Source organism: Calliopsis andreniformis, chromosome 12, assembly GCF_051401765.1.
Source record: "Calliopsis andreniformis isolate RMS-2024a chromosome 12, iyCalAndr_principal, whole genome shotgun sequence".
Lineage (NCBI taxonomy): Eukaryota > Metazoa > Arthropoda > Insecta > Hymenoptera > Andrenidae > Calliopsis > Calliopsis andreniformis.
Window position 1 is genome coordinate 2,462,836 of NC_135073.1, and position 17,072 is coordinate 2,479,907.

General features: G+C 32.3%; 2 protein-coding genes across 9 annotated transcripts in view; one reads left to right on the plus strand and one right to left on the minus strand.

The window, feature by feature from the left end:
* Smr (nuclear receptor corepressor smrter) overlaps window positions 1–17,072 on the plus strand; it is a 98,838-nt gene that overhangs the window by 52,177 nt on the left and 29,589 nt on the right. For 6 of the 8 annotated variants that reach the window (XM_076389491.1, XM_076389489.1, XM_076389495.1 and 3 more), the window contains 6 exons: window positions 56–505; window positions 1,038–1,346; window positions 1,936–2,355; window positions 3,040–3,396; window positions 3,541–4,025; window positions 10,996–11,249. In XM_076389491.1, coding sequence (XP_076245606.1) covers window positions 56–505; window positions 1,038–1,346; window positions 1,936–2,355; window positions 3,040–3,396; window positions 3,541–4,025; window positions 10,996–11,249 — 2,275 coding nt within the window. The remainder of the gene's footprint in view (window positions 1–55; window positions 506–1,037; window positions 1,347–1,935; window positions 2,356–3,039; window positions 3,397–3,540; window positions 4,026–10,995; window positions 11,250–17,072) is intronic. The other 2 variants (XM_076389494.1, XM_076389497.1) reach the window with 1 other exon arrangement.
* LOC143186088 (uncharacterized) lies at window positions 12,662–16,400 on the minus strand. The gene is made up of 4 exons (XM_076389498.1): window positions 16,070–16,400; window positions 14,776–15,229; window positions 12,855–13,922; window positions 12,662–12,769 (listed from the first exon to the last, which is right to left on the minus strand). Exons 1-3 carry the CDS (start codon window positions 16,398–16,400, stop codon window positions 12,896–12,898), a joined length of 1,812 nt encoding a protein of 603 aa, XP_076245613.1. The 3' UTR covers window positions 12,662–12,769; window positions 12,855–12,895.

Below are 17,072 nucleotides of genomic sequence, written 5' to 3' on the forward strand. Positions count from 1 at the left end.
AATATAGGAAGAATGGGAAAGTAGAAATGGATTTTTAACTGTGATTATTTTTCAGGTGAACGAGAGGATCGCGATCAGCGTAAGCAACAGTCCTCTATCGCAGATAGGAGTCGGCGTCGGTGTGGTTACAGCCGAATACGCGAATAGCAGCATAGGTAGCATGGCTAGTGGTAGGGGCGACAGACCGAGGATATCGCTTTTGCCACCTGCTTCGGTCACACCAGCACCATCACCAACGGCGTCCGACTATCAGCACGTGTCCAGCGCGAGGAATTCACGAATAGGACTGATGCCCGTCCAATCGGATCAGTATTGCAGTCGTACGACAGTTGAGATGGCCAACCTGCAGGAGGCGCCGCCCTTCAAGAAGATACGACTGAGTCAACCAACCCAAATTCAGTTGCAATCCCAGCCGCAGTCTCGGCAGAGTCTGTCGCCCGCTGACCCCTGCGGTAAACCGGAGCATGTAGTGCAGTTGCAACAACCCCTTAGGATAGACACTAGGGTGGGTGTTCTACATGCGTGCGTGTAGACATGTAGAATTGATAAAAGAAGTATAGTGAAGTCGTAAAATCCGTTAAACGTAAAAGTAAACATGCTTTAAGTAGGCACAATTCGTGACGAACAGCTCACAAGAAGTAGGATACAAAAATTTGTCTGCGTTTTAGGGAGAACACTATACAGAATTTGGTTTTGGTAACTTGTTGGGGTTTGTCATAGTTCGTTAACAAAATAAGTATTGCATTATGCGCGGAATATGTTCAGTGTTTCCACTTAGTTCATTGAAAGTGTAAGCCACCAAAGAAATGTGTTCTTTACTTGTTGTTATGGAGTTATATAGATTCTGGATGTTTTAACACAAAAAAATTATACAAGATGCATAGCCTGTATAAGAAGTTTCAAAATTCTAATTTGCTTATGTCTGTGTTCATAAATTTTACGACTTAACTATATTCCTTCCGCTTATTATATTCTGTTATTGATAACAACAGAATACGTTAAATGTAATATGGTGTTATATGTAAAATTTGTGTTAGGAGCAGCCATCTGCAGGTGCGTATACGCCGCAAACAGAAGCTATTTCGCCCACGCTTCCAGAGCCGAATACGCAAGAAGACGCGCAGTTCAGGAGTACCAAGGACGATCTTCTGCAACAAATTTCCAAAGTCGATAGGGAGATCGCAAAGAGGGAGTCTCAGATAAACAAGCTTAGGAAAAAATTAAAGGAGTTAGAAGAGACGGCGAATAAACCTCTAGAAGCCAGTGGTCTCAAGCGACAAGTTGAGGAACAATCTCAACAACCAAAGCATCAATCTCTGGCACAAAAAATTTATGCTGAAAATAGGGTAAAATTTCTTTACGTATATTTGTATTGTAAAACACAGGTTTTATTGAGAAAATTTCCAATTTTTTTTATCTTTAATACGTTCGTTACCACCGTTCAAGAAAAAAGACGCTATCCACAGCCCAGCTTTCAAATTTTCCACACATATTCGTCACATATGTGTGACGCTGGTAGCGAACGTGTTAGTAGTGATATAATTTTCGAATGCTATATAGTAGAAGATATAATGTAGGAAATATGTAACACGTAAAAATGATAAGTATGAAACACTTCTTTTGCATTACTTTTTGCTTCCTGTTTATCGTTAACATAAGAAAAATAAACAAAAATCTATAAAATGGTAAACAGTTTGTTTTAGTAGATGATACATTCAGTGAGTACTATTTTGGTGTACAAAAAAATTGAACATTCGTTAAATAATATTGCCCAATAATATAGGATAAACTATATTTTAAATTATTCTACATTTTAAAGTGAAACAAATTATTTAAATTTCGTATTTTTCAAGTATCAGTTTATATATTTATTATAATAAAATTTATATGTGTTTCAAGATTCTGTTTTAGATTCAATTATGATATTGATTTCAGAAAAAGGCAGAAGAAGCTCATAGACTCCTGGAAAGGCTGGGTCCGAAAGTGGAACTACCTTTATACAATCAACCATCTGACACAAGTGTGTATCAAGAAAATCGTACGAATCATCAAACGTGCATGAGGGCAAGGCTCATAGCGAGGCTTCGACGGGAACATGCTGAACGTGCGTCTCTTCATCGACAACAATCGCAAACGTACGCTATTTTGGTACAGGAGTGGCATCGCAAGGTAGAACGATTAGAGGCGACGCAAAAGAGGAAATCGAAAGAAGCAAAAAATCGCGAGTTTTTCGAGAAAGTGTTTCCAGAGTTACGGAAACAAAGAGAAGATAAAGAACGTTTTAATAGAGTCGGTGCTCGTATTAAGAGTGAAGCTGACTTAGAAGAAATTATGGATGGCCTTCAAGAGCAAGAGGTATTACTATTTTATGATACTTTGGTTTAAGATAATTACGTGATAAGTGAACACCTCACGAACAGGATACTTTGATCTCTTTAAATGATTCCGGAGAATTTAACAAAGAACGCAACGTAATAATGTATAGTTACATCTTCTATGTTTCATGTTTCGATTGTCAAAATTAATAGGTCTGCTTCTCCTGTCCGTAAGGAGTTAAAATAATAGTTTAAGAGATCGAAAAACACTACAGATGTTATGGAAAATAAGAAATATTCTAAAGATTCTATTTTAACTAAAAAAATATGAAATGTTCCATTACGTGTAACAAAAGCTGTAAATAAAAATATAATCTTTTAGTTCTATTTATTGATGACTAGAAAGATTTGAAAAGTGCATAAAGAATTTCATTTACTTTGATTCTATTTTTTCGTTATATCTATTGTCATACCATTTATTAATTCTGTGAACAATATTATTTGAAATTTATGAAAAATTGAATTATATTTATAGTATATGCTTGCTTATTTAAATAATATGTTATTTAAGCAAGTGGTATATAACCATACTTTATTTGAAATGTAGAAGTTTTAGTTCAACATCTAAGTAATTTCGACAAAGTAACATATTTCATATTAATTAATTGGGGAAATTTTATACATATATTCTAACAGCTGATTCTTCATTACTCCTTTTTTTTAGATGGAAGATAAGAAGATGCGTTCGTACGCAGTGATACCACCCTTGTTACTGGACACGAAACAGAGACGAATTGCGTTTCAAAATAGAAACGGTCTACTACAACCAGAAGAATTGGAGGCTCTTCATAGTGAACGAAAGTTGATTAACGTGTGGAGTTCTGTGGAACATGAGTTGTTTAAGGAGAAATATTTACAGCACCCTAAGAACTTTGGAACGATAGCTCAATCTTTAGAACATAAGTCCGTTCCAGATTGCGTGCATCATTACTACCTCACTAAAAAAGCAGAAAACTATAAGCAGCTGTTGCGTAAATCGCGGCAACGGACGCGCAGTTCTCGAAATAATCCTAATAATAAAGTAAGCTTGTTTAAAATTCTTACTCTAGTTAACTTAGATTTAAATAATGTACTTCAATTTATTATGTTCTGCGTATTTTATAATACTGTATGCCGTAATTAAAAAATGTAACGAAATATTAATTGATTTTTCTATTTGTCATAGGTAAATAATACCAGTTCAAGTATTGGACCTATAGACATTTTAACTACGGGTGTTACGACAAGGTTGCAACGAGAACAACAGCAGAAAACTCAAGAAAATCCTCAGAACAATTCAGCAGGAACGTCGACAACGACGGCGACAACAACTACAACCACAACTACATCTAGTGTTTCAACAACTGTTCCGACAACGATAGTGACCACCTCAGCGACTCCTTTAAGTTCAGCAGCAACGTCGAGTATATGTTTAACGACGGAACCTGTACTAACGTCAACGACAGCTACAACGACATCTGTACTCAGTACGACGACGTCATGTGTCACGATGTCGTCAACCACGATAAGCACGAAGGATAGTAGAGAAACAAATAAAGAAAATAAAGAGGGTAAAGTGGAAACCAAGGAATCGCATCTTGTCAAGGTTGAGGTAAAGGAAGAATCGCAGTTGAGTTCTGAAACCACAATAGGAAAAGATGTTAAAGTAATGTAAGTAATATTTCTCACCTCATGAATATTTGTAGGGTTGCCAAAAAAATATTTTTATGAAACTAAATCGTTGAATGATAGGGGATAGTAAATTATTTTTACCTTGCAAATAGCAAATTATTGCTGCCGAGTTAGATACAATTACAATAATAGTGTCCGACAACAGGTGTCAGAAAGTTTAAGAGGTAATTGTATGTATCAAAATATAATGAAGATCAAAAATGACAATATTACATTTGGGTTTTCGTTTCAGAGATATTAATTGCTGCGAAAAGATATAATATTCATGTGAAATGTCTCTGAGTTGTGATGTCAGAGTAGGATAAATCTCGAATCAAACACATTATTTTAGACGTTCTTTCAAGAATTAATAACTCCGAAACAATACCTGGAACGCATTTTTGTCACTTTTCATTTTCGTTTTATTTTTACATGTAGAATATGACACTTTAAAATTTTTTACGCCTGTCGTCGAGCACTTTCTATATATAGGTGGGAGATAATTTAGGAGATACATAGTTGTTAATGCGAATATCAGATGAAAATAAAAAATAACGCAATCGCGGATGAGCCTCTATTTATTAATTATAAACGTTTAAAAATTTGTAAGATTCTGAAACTTTGCGCATGAAATGGAATGGAATCGCTGTCAACGTAAAAGTAGTAACAGGGGCTAGGTCATGGGAAAGCAGTGACTATCATAGCCATTGTCTACACCGAGTGATGTACAATTTGATTTGATTTAGAATGCCTGTCTACATCGGTGACTATGGTAGCTATTACTTTTATTAACTGCTTATAATTAACAAACGAAAGCTCAAATGCAATTTTGTTATTGTTTGTTATCATATTATGGCATCTAAAATCAACTTTTAAATTTTCACCCATCCTGTACATATATTGTTACATGAGCAGTTAGGAAATTAAAAACGTAATATATAAAATATTGATTACAAAGGATCATTATATTGTTAACAATTCAGTAATTACAAAAGGGTGCAAGAGATCTTATCTATTAAGCAAAAAATTGGAATAAAATACACAATGATTCACTCAAAGTGATAGTCTAAATATGTTATGAAGTAATAGTTCTACTGGGAAATAGAGTCAAATTTGAAAATAGTATAGTTTTATACATTTATACACATAAAATTTTTAAAATTATTTTGAATTCTTTAATAAAATTTATAAGACAGGTATTTTCATGGTATATACTCTGAAGTTAACTCATGGAAATGTTTCTATTTTTATTGAACTTTGATTTATGTTCATCTACAAGGATTACAAGCTGGACGAGTGCTTTTCTGAGAAGACTGAGTTTTGACGAGGCACACATCGATAAATTTATGAATGACAAAGTATCAAATGTATTAACGATTGCTTATTTTTATAAAACCTGGCTATAAATACTTATTTTCTTAATTCTACTAAAATTGATATTATTTTTAGGTACTACACTAGTCAAGATGTCAAGATGCTGAATTACAACACCAGTGATAAAGTTCAAATCTTCCAAGCAGTGGTATTTTTCTCTTTCTTACATAATTTTCTTTTCTTTTATTTCTTTGTTTTAACTGAGAATATCTTATTGCGAAAGAATTTTATTTGAAAAGTGGAAATAATACCATTTCTGTAGAATTAATTGCAATATTATATTTGTTTATAAACATATCTAAATCTGTATAAGTCTCAATGAGAATCTAGCTACTAGGATATAAACAAATAATAAAGGTAATTAATCTATAATATGTAATATATAATGTATAATATAATACCTTATGAAAAGTAGCCTACTCCGACTATCTCCTAAAAAGAATACATTTCATCTTTTCTTCTGAATAGTAGCATGTTTCGGTTTTGCTGCGTGAAGTAATCTATTTCATCATTTCGTCACGAAAAAGATCACATTTGGATATTTGATGGCACATGCGTTCTTTTTTATAAGGTAAATGAGACATGTTAGTTCTTGTAACGCACGTCGAATAACATATCGTAAAGATGGTGACAGAAATGGTAATTCTCCAACTTTCACATTTAATTTTTGTGTAATAGGGTATTTAATGTAAAACTATGATATATAATTAGTTATAGTATATAAGTAGTATAAAATGAAAACAGAAAAGGAATTATACTAAGAAAAGATAAATACTACCTGGAAGATTTTCAATGTTATCATTAAGGGGGTATTGTCTTTTGGAGACGTCGACTTTAGGCGATTTTTAAAATAAAAGTTTATATAACTACAGATCAAAAATTTTTAAATTCTTCTTACATGCTTTACTCGTCTTTTAAGACAAGACAGTGTAATTTTTATCCAATTATCTTTGTTATTACTCAAATTATTACATATTTTCTATAGTATATCGTTTTAAATGACTACCATGATATCTCAAGATCAAATTAATGAATCTTCTTCAAACTTTACACGCATGTTAAATAGATGTTCTTTTATCGTGTGAACTAAGTTTACGTCAATGATAACAATACTTTTTTATATCATACAAATAAATAAAAAATTTTATTTTATTTCATTTTATTTCAGACGATATAACGACTAATCTAGATTAAACGCGTGTTTAAGTTTTTTATTTTAGGTGAATATAAAGATACGAAAGATACGTGGCAGCTATTTCAAATACTATACTGCAAGAAACATGCAATTATTTAAATAATAATAAACATAATAGTACAAAAATATAACTACGTTATTTCGAAACATGACCAAGTTCGTATGCAAAGTTTTAAAACTGTAGATTCATAATAATAAATATTTTATACCGAAGATCGCACTAGAAACGACGACTCCGAATGTAAATACCTAGTTAAGGTTGTAATTTAGTATTTATATCTTGACTATTGTAATACTTACTAGTTCAAGCGTACAGATATATTGATATCATAAGGTTTATCGATATTTATCAGTCTATGTAGTTTAATTTAATTCTGTTTAAAAAATAATTATTGGTATCACGGGGTCTATTTGTAATAGAATTGAAACAGAAGACATTTGTATTGAACATGAACATCATTTATATTTTTTCAAATTTATATCATTATAGTATACGTTAAAGTCTTTAGTATCACTAATATATAAACGATTTAATACATAATAATACATATCGATTATATAACGATTATCTAAATGTTTGCATTGTTTGCAATAATCAGCAGCTTGAGTACTGATTGAAACAGACGTTTTAAGAGGGGAACAAAATATTAACCTTTTGTATTGTACTCATGCCATAAACCGTTATTATAGATCCGACATTACGGGTAATGTTGTGCACATAGAGTAAAATAATTCAAGTCCAACCTGTTGCCAAATGTAACTTTAAAGATTCTAAAGGAAATAGTTAAAATAATTCATCCTATTATTTTCTTAAATTAATTGAGAAAAATACATAATACGCTTTACTGTAGCCTCAGGATTCAACGAAATTTGAGAATAGGATTGATAAATAGTTATAAATGTATTTTATTTAAAGTATTTTAGAAGTTTTGATATTAAATTTTGTGGTATTAAATAGTATTAAATTTTAGTGTTACATACAATACTACAAGTTTTATAGTAATGCTATGACATTAAGCAGCCCAATGAGTGAAAAAGAAATTACTAATTTTCCGAATTGCATACTGTAGATTTCTGATAATATGCATTTCATAGACAATATTGCAATTCATAGTATTAAGTGTAAATTTCATTGTGTACTGTGAAAACACACAAATAATTAAATTATATTTTGATTAGTATTTAGTAGCAGTAAAATGAATATAAATTTGCTCTTGTAGTAACGTGCGGAGGGGAGATACTTATTAAAACAAACAGCCGTTTCTATCTTGATTATGTTCAGAAATTATAATTAGAAAATTCAAAGCATCTACATTATTTTCTTATATTTATATTTATATTATACATATTATTAAAACTAATTTATTTTAACAAGAAACATATCATTGCTATAATCACTAGAATTTTCTACTTGAAAAATGCATATTTAAAGGAAATGTACTTATGGCATTAAGGATATAAATTTTTCTAATATATGTATAGTTATTCGTAAACATTACTAATAACTATTATTTTATGCACTATGTTTTATAAGGTGTATAATATATATATGCAGACTATTTTTAGAATATCGATCTCAAGAGTAACAATTTTTCGTATTGTTGAAAAATACTTGTAACATTACATACTGTTTTCACTATGATTTTAAATATGATAGATATGAATATGAATTATATTATAATACATGTTACAATGGTGATTGTGACCAACGATGGCAAGAAAACTAATTATACAGTATATATTCGTTATCTCGTTCGTCGCAAACTGTATAAGAAAAATACGAATCATTGACATATGATTTAACTTCAGAAGCCTGTTTTTTACATTTTATAAACTCATTACTGGTACAGAAATGTTGAAAATGTTTAGTATTTATTATTCTTTTTGAACAGAACGGATAATATGTTGAAAATGGAAAAATAATATTTAGATCAACGTTTGGCAGCATATTCATTTTTTAGTAGAATTATACATTTTTTTTCTCATATTAAGTTACTGTAATAAATATGTAGGGTAAGCGGTTAGAGGGAAAGAAGAATTTAAGGAGTAGTTCTACACGTTCAAATAATAAGACAATTAAGAATAACGAAATTCTGTTTGAATCCTAATTATAAGCAGAATGAGTTAATTATAAACATTTAAAGAAAGCAGTGGTTATCATAAAAAATTACGTAAAATGATACTTGTTTCAAAGAGCAGTAGTGGAATTTTATATTTCATCCGAACAGTGGCTATGGTAATCACTGCTCTGCACCATCTAACCACAGCCACAAGCTTTTCACTCATGCGACATGAGTGCTATTTGATTGACCAAGATTCAAGTGGATTTTACTCCTTTTAAACACTTAGAATTAAAGTTCAGTAACTAGTGAATTAAAGAACACTATAAGTACAAATTTAGCTATTTTCAAATAATCTCAAAATTATGTCAGAATCCCAAGGCCAGAGTGTATTAAGTCATACGAAAAAGTAGAATTGGTACACTCTTGCTTTCGGGTCCAGATATGTAAAATGTATAGATCTACATATTGAGATCAAATATCTCAAAATGTAGTTTTTGAGCTTGTATTATTTTTCAACACGCCATCAATTAACGTATGAAGGTTCAACCACATCATCGTTATTCTACCCAGAACCATCTCTTAAATTCTTCCCACTTTGTAAACGAACACCGTGTATATTTCATTCGACATTGTGAAATAGAATGCATGTACAGAATTTATTATTTCAACTAGTATTATTCGGTCATTCATGTCAAACAGTCTTTCACATCATAAATGTCATTCCAAAATTCTAATTTACTTTTCCAACAAAGAGAGGACAAAGAATTACTTTGTTGCATCGCAATATTTGTAGTACGTTCCAGATATGCACACATAAAAAATATATGATTTTTCTATTTATCTAGATTTCTCTTTTAGTTCAGCTTTTACTTTATTGATTCGTTATTTCAATTTTTTTTTTTTTAAGGCAATTTTTCAATGATATTTTTAATGATTACAGTTAATGTAATAATATTGAAGTGAAGATTATATCTTGTTCTGAAGAAAAAAATTTATTGAAACGGAGGGAGGAGGAGAATGGAGGAGGGTGAGAGAAGTGTAGGTAGGGAGAAACAGAATATGGTGGTAAAATTGAAGTACGAGGGGTGGTAAGGGAGGATGGTTATTAGATTGTAATGCTAATCAATGGTTACTGGTTAGTGGATTATGTTTACGTAGGCATTCATCATCGAAATTGAATTGCTCACTGAAAATCTGAATCCCTACCGCGTGAAAATCTAAAGGTTCATTTCTCTCGCTTGCATGGATATTATTTAATATAATACAGATTGTTTTACGATCTACTAAAGGGAATAAATTTTTTTCTTTTTTTTTCTGGAAATACATATGGTTATGATACATATGGTTATGAACATTTCGTATGAATTTTTTTTTTAATTTTAATTTTATCACTTTGTTTTAAACGATGAAAATTTAATTACGACGTGAAACAAATGCAATAATTTCGGAATATGAGAAGAATGGAAATAAATGTTAACCTGAATAACACTAATTAATATTCATGACTGAAATTAATTAGAAAAAAATTAATTGCCCCATATTTAGTAAATGCTTATATCACTGAGTTATTCATATTCATTGTAATTATGAATTAATTTTATCACTGGACACCCTGTAATTTAACTGAAGAAATATTCTTCAATTCTGTGGTTATAAAACAAAATGACATAGGTCACATGTTTTTGTTTCCGAAATATTAGCATTTAACGTTTTCAACTTTAATATTGTGTTATGGACTTGTGTCTTCTTGGACCCTTACATTTAAGAAAAAAAAAGTTCTGCCAGTGCTCTTTTTTCTTTCTGAAAATATGTACACATTGTATATTCTAGACTTAAAACTTTAATTCGAATTTTTTTGTCTTACAGCTATAAAATTAAGAAGTATATTATATCTAGTAACGAATTACTACATATGTGATTACACAGGAACATAACAATTTTATTGTACGTTCATGTATAAAGTAGAGCAAGTTTAATTTAAATTTCTTTGTCGAGCTGCAAAAGGGATGTCCCATTAATATAATGCAGTTTAAATTCTTGTACGAAATTCACCATTCTTAGTTTTGCGTTTACTTTTAATAATACTATATGAAAAGGGTAGTGATAATACAGCATTTTCTCCTTATAAATTCGTCATTATTTTTGCTATTTTTAAAAACTAATTAATCAAAATCGATCTCAGGACTATTTAACTCAGAACGAACTTGGCAAAATGCAAAATACATCTGTTAAATGGCAACATTAACTTAATTTGAATTTAAATGTTATTTCTTATTTGTTTTACGTTTCTTTTTCTTCAACCAGTGTCTATATTTTTTGTGCGTATTAATTGTTACAGAATAGACGGAAAGAGCACGTTGTCGTCGTCGTCATCGACTTCGTCGACGTCGTCGTTAAACATCAACGCTACGAACACGTCAACGATACAGTCGGACTTCAAAGACAGTACTAAAAAGAAGCCAGGCTCCAGGGAAACGAATAGTAGTACCGGCAGTATTGGTGCAGCGAGTAGAATAAAAGAAAAGAAGAAAGATAATCACGCGACTCCTATGGAGACTAGTGACGAGGAGGCCCAATCGATGGACACCATCGGTAAGTTTTATGAGAAAAAGAATATTCCCATTTTCTTCGTTAACTTCTTGCCTTAGAATAGCAAATCATATTCACGTTATGTATTTTAAAGATTGAAGCAGACGTTAGTTTGATATTCATAAAGAAAAATGAGAAGATGAACTTTAACGTTTATTGATCTTTTAATTTATGTTTTAATGACTGATTAATTAGTAATCAGTAAATTTATTATTTACTGTATATATATATTGAGAGAAATTAGGAAAAATATTATAAGGCAAGGGGATAACTATTTTGGCATTATATGTGTATATAGATTTAATCTCACGGATTGGTAATAGATACTAGGTACAGAGTATAATAGAAGTAGCTCTTTTTATTTATTTATTTATTTATTTATTTTTTTTTCAATTTATGTAAAAAGCGTGGTAACATAAATTGTAGTCTATGACAAAAGTTGTTCTTAAGATTCTACTCGAATTTGTCGTTTTTTCTTTTACTGTTTTGTTTTGAAGGTTTCTTGAGTAACCTAAGTAAAAGATTAAATACTGAATTAATGTTCAAGAAGTTCGTATATCTATTAAATTTTCTTATCAAATTTTCTATACGTTTTATTGTGTAGTTTGTGTAGGTTTCTTGTTTAACATTTTCTGTAAAGTGATTCATTTATTATTATTAATAACTTGATTAGTGTTCATATTTGATATAAAATATCTGTTCAAAAGCAAAAATTACACTGATTAGATAGAAAATTAAAAAAAAGAGTAATGACATGGTGCATTATATTATTGAATTATTAGTATGAAAGAAAAAGTACAGTTCTGTAGTGTTTTAATACTTATGATTGGAACATTATCATTCCTTAGTTATCCGTCTTCGCGAAAGATATTATATCCACATGTCCTTAACAAAATACTATTAATGTTGTTTCGGTTATATCGCTTTGTAATACAAGGCTTAGTTTTACAATATTCTTTTGTTCATTATTCTTGTTCTTATCTACATCTTATTAAATTGTATTATTTAAATTCGTGTAGACTAGAACATATATACATTTATAAACTTCAGAATGTTTAACATTGTTACGATAAAAAATCATTATACTGCATTTAATACACATTAAGGCAACTATTTCTAAAATGCAAATATCTTTCCCAATTAGTATGTGATGGTAGAAATACTAATTTATCTTAAAGTTTCTTTCCCTTTACGTTACATTTTATACAATAACAATTTTTAAGTATAACGAAATTCGTCGTTTCACAAAGGAGAGTCAAGAAAAAAACTTCAATCTTTTCTTACATTACGATACTTTAATTATTTTAATTTCACAATATCGTAACATCTTAATCCTAAAATAATCCACTAAATAATTAACGAAAATCCTGTGCGTGCAGTCTTGTCCCCTAACTCGTGAGTCTAAAGTGTATCAGTGCAGTTTCATGTATCTTCTCAACTATCTCGTAACGATGAACATCTCAAAGAATGAGAAACTCCTCGATGCAACAGCCAGTCTTCAACTTCCCCGTCTCCTCAAAATTCTGAAATCAAGATTACAGTCACTCACTATTTATTTCTACAAAAAATTGATCTCATAAATCAATTTCACGTATCACAAAATTATACCCTTGAAAATGCATGAGGCATCATCAGTTTTTCTCTGATTCTCACTGTCTCTCAGTGGTAGTTGAAGTCATCGATTCCTGATCCTCTGCAGCATTTCCGCTCGCCTCCTCATTCTGCGATCTGTCTTCAATATTCGCGTGGCACAATTTTCTATGCTTGTGCACAAAATAATAACTAGGGAACTTGCATCCACAGATCTTGCAAGGATAATACTGAACATTTAGGTCCAACAGTCGCACTTCCCTTCTGTTCCTCGCGACCTCTTGTCTCTGCCGATTCCCCATCGAATTATTCGTTCTGCTAGACAGCAGGTGCCTCTTGGCGTGTTTTCGATAGCAGTACTGCGACTTGAACGTGTGCCTGCAGTATCCACAAGTATAACTGCCGCTGTTAGTGGTCGTTTCGATGTTGGACTCGATGGAGTCGCAGGGTGTCCTGACTCCTGGTCCAGGTCCCCCATTTTCGTCGTTTTCGCTCGTGACGTTCTCAGGCTCGAAGCAGGGCCTCTGCAATCGTGGTGGAGGGATAGTACTGGTGCCACAGGACGCGGATGATGAGTAGTTCTCGTTTAGAACGCGGTGGAATCTCACTGGACCGTCGCAGCAAGCTACGTCGTAGACCACTGATAGAACACCACTCGAGGAACCTTCGTTCCCTGCCGATCCTCGTCCTCTGCGTTTCGATTTACTTCGATCAGTTTCTGGAATTGATAGAGATTCTATGCTCCTTTCGTGGTGGCGATTTGACGTTGACTCTTCCAGAGGAGTCAGAGACGAGGCACGTTCTTGGGTTTGTCTGCTGCTTGTCTTCGATTGTTCGTAATCGTCTTCTTGGCTCTGTCGTTGATCCGTTGAGCCTGACTTCTTAGACTGAGATGTTGGCAACGAGGACTGGGACATTGGAGATGACGTTGGTGATACTGACAGAGTTGGTGAGGTTGTTGAAGTTGAGGCTGAGAACGCTGTGAAAGCGGCTGAGAATACGTCTTCACTAGGCTTCTGTTTTAGCTCCCTCAGGTTTCTGGTTCGGTCGGTTTGATAAGTGGAAGATTTGGGCGATGGAATTTCACTGTCATGGGGAAAAAAGGAAAGTTAGTACATTTTTGTGTATTGCAAAGAAGAGTTCAGAGGGCGTGTGTGTAAAGGTTGACGATAACTGAACATTGGAAAGCATGTTTAGAAGAACAATAAAGTCTTGAAGTTCGTTAAGATGATATCAATTGAAAATATAAGTAGGATTCAGCAAAGCTCTGACGTACTGTCTATTTCTTCTCGAATTCATAATTCAATAGGATTTTATATTTATCTTTGAGGAGAATGTGAAATTAGAAAGCGAAGTCTATAAGTAAAATGTCTATAACGAAAATGGCCTCAAGAATCAATTAATCAATTCTTAAATTTGAGAAGGAAAGTAAAAATTTACATCACAATGAATTGATTACAAATTGAATTCTTTGCGAACATTTTACCAATACTTCTCTTTGATTACTAGTTTATCTTTCTCGACTAAACAATTATCTCCACATTGCATGTAAAATAACTCATTTTGCTTTAAACAAAATGATTTTAAACTAACTTTAGCATTGCTTATTAATATACTTGAAATTTCATTGTGCATAATGTTGATGAAATCAATGAACCTTATTTTAAAAATGAAGAAATAACTCTCACAAGATTACAAAGAGAATCTAGACAAATTTTCTCCTCATTAAATCCGATTCTATTAACTTATTATGAGCACTGTCAATCTTCCAGAACATCTATCAAAGAAGATAGCTAAACTGTCATTTTTCATAAATGCTTTTATTGTCGTTCAAATAGACCCTTGAGTAATGAAAAACATAAGATTATCTTTTTGCACTCGCTTCATTTGACTACTCACAAAAAATGATCACTAAACTTGAACGTTTATTGAGACGAACCTATAACGTGTCGAGTTCTGTGTCTCTGGTAGACTCGAGGTCGGCACCACAGAAACATTGAGTGGGACAGTTGACTGCATCAACACCGATGGCTGCAATTGAGTCAGATGACTTAAGTGTGGCGCGGTTGGTTGATAAAACTGTGTTGTCGGCCAGCACATGGTTGGATCGATCATGAGTCGGTTTGGTATCGGTCTCAGTATATTCCCAGAGCCTGGCGTTGACGACGACATCGACGTGGATGTTAGAGTCGATGTTGGTGCAGCTGGTACTGGTATAGGCGTTGGTAGAGGTACTGGAGCTCTTAATCTGAATAAAGCTGCTCTACACTGCTCTAAAGCTCCTGGCATGTGTAATAAGTGGGTAGCTAACAGAACACTGTAAACGTTGTCTAGTGTTACTTCTAAACGACCAGTGTACATGTAGTTTAACAAAGGAGCGAATGCTTCTCCACCTGGAATTCGAGATTAAATATTGTGGTCGATAGAAATGGTTGATTCTCAGAAATGTTTTTTGAGAGATTGTTCAGGATTTCAAAAGTTTCTTACACAGTTCTTGCAAAACGTACGGAAGTATCATTCTGTAGTATTTATTTGATTTACGAATTTTATGATTAATAATAAAAGAAACTAGCAAAACTAGAGAGCGAGTGAATTTAAATGTGTTTTGGATGATGAAAGAGATTTTTTACAAAGATTCAGTAAAACTCCACTTTTTATCTTTTTCATTTATCAATTTCGTGAAAAGTAAATTTCCAAATATTTGTTATTACAAACATCTATAACAATTTTCAAATTCTACAAATTGTTTTTCGTTTTTCTAACCAAAATACGATCCTTGCGTGGAATTTTAACACTACTGCAAATAAAGATTAATGAAAAATTTAGAAAAATTTGGAATCAGTAGTAATCTGAGATTCAGTAGCCGATAAAGATAAAAGATAGAAATTAAATTTGAAAATATTGTTTTAGTAGTATGGAATCTTCAACTATTCCATAACTGTTAACATCCCATTTTTTACTTTTCAGTAATTACTAAATTGAAGCGTTCTTATGAAAAGTAGCATTAGTGTCAACATTTTCCAATATTTTTCAATTTTGGCACTTACTCTACTTTCCAAAAGAACGCTTAAATCAATGATCGTCACATAAAGATTCATTCACTCTAATAGAAATTCAGTAATGTTCAATAACCTTCCACGAAATCAAATAAATATTGGTATCCATTTTATTTTACCATCTTCGGTAATTAACTGAATTCGTAAAACACGAAAGCAGGAAAAAATAATAGTTACCAATTGATGAAACTGAGACGGAAGTGACCGGTTGCCTTAGAGCTTGTTCCGAAGCATTCGTCGTAGTAACTGCAATAGCAGTTGCTGGTAAATTGCTACATGATCCAACATTTGTACTAACGTTTTGATTAGATGTTGCTGCAGCACTAGTTAACAAAGCCTTCAAATATCCGCTATGTGCAGCTAATACCCCTTTGTGGGCCACAAATTGATGTTCCCCTTCGTTTCCGACCCTTATCACCGTGTCAGGTGGTGATAGAGTCTCTTGTAGGCGAGAATAATTATCGCCGGTTACACTGTCACCAAACCAAGCTCTATAAAGGCTGTACATTGTGAAAGTCTAATTAATTACAGAATATTCGACGATTGATTCGTTGATTAGATTAGGGATGCTTCAGCATCGTTTCTCGGTTATTTGTTTGAAGTTCGGAACTAGCTAAATCTTTGGATTTTGAGAAATCTTCTGTACTTCTTATTAACATTTATCTATTGTTTACTTTTTGTTAATTGGAATTACATTCTGGCAGGGTTTATCCAGAGTTTTCTAGTTCTTCGTGTTTAGACATAAGGATGTTCATGGACTTAGAAACTCTGACCTAAAGGTTTTGAAATCGTAGAAAATTGTTCAATTTTTGCTCAATTTTTAGTTGTTTTTCGAACAATTCCACTCTTCTCGGGAAACTTCTCTCTACTTCTGAATTTCTTCTACTTTGGTAATTCCTTCACTGTAAAAGCCTTTTATTTAAAAAAAAAACTTTCCAGTTCGAGGAATTGTAACATTTTAAGTTTCAAACACGGTTGCATTTGTGAATTCTGTTTCCAAGTTGTAGAAATTGTACAAATTTGAAATGTTTCACTTTGGTGTTCCAGTGCTTCAGCATCTTATCACTAAAACGTAAGCACCCAGTATCACTAAGAATACTCTATCACCCACATTTTTGTTCCTATCACAACTCTCAGTTAACCACCATGAAACTCAATCTAAACAATTGACAGGAATTTA

Bases quoted from the DNA above. Each gene is read 5' to 3' on its own strand.
- LOC143186088 (XM_076389498.1), bottom strand. From the start codon at position 16,400: ATGTACAGCCTTTATAGAGCTTGGTTTGGTGACAGTGTAACCGGCGAT. The intron at 15,230-16,069 runs GTAACTATTATT...CTCGAATTCCAG, and splicing joins CGTCTCAGTTTCATCAATTG to GTGGAGAAGCATTCGCTCCT. The intron at 13,923-14,775 runs GTTCGTCTCAAT...TCCCCATGACAG, and splicing joins CAGAACTCGACACGTTATAG to TGAAATTCCATCGCCCAAAT.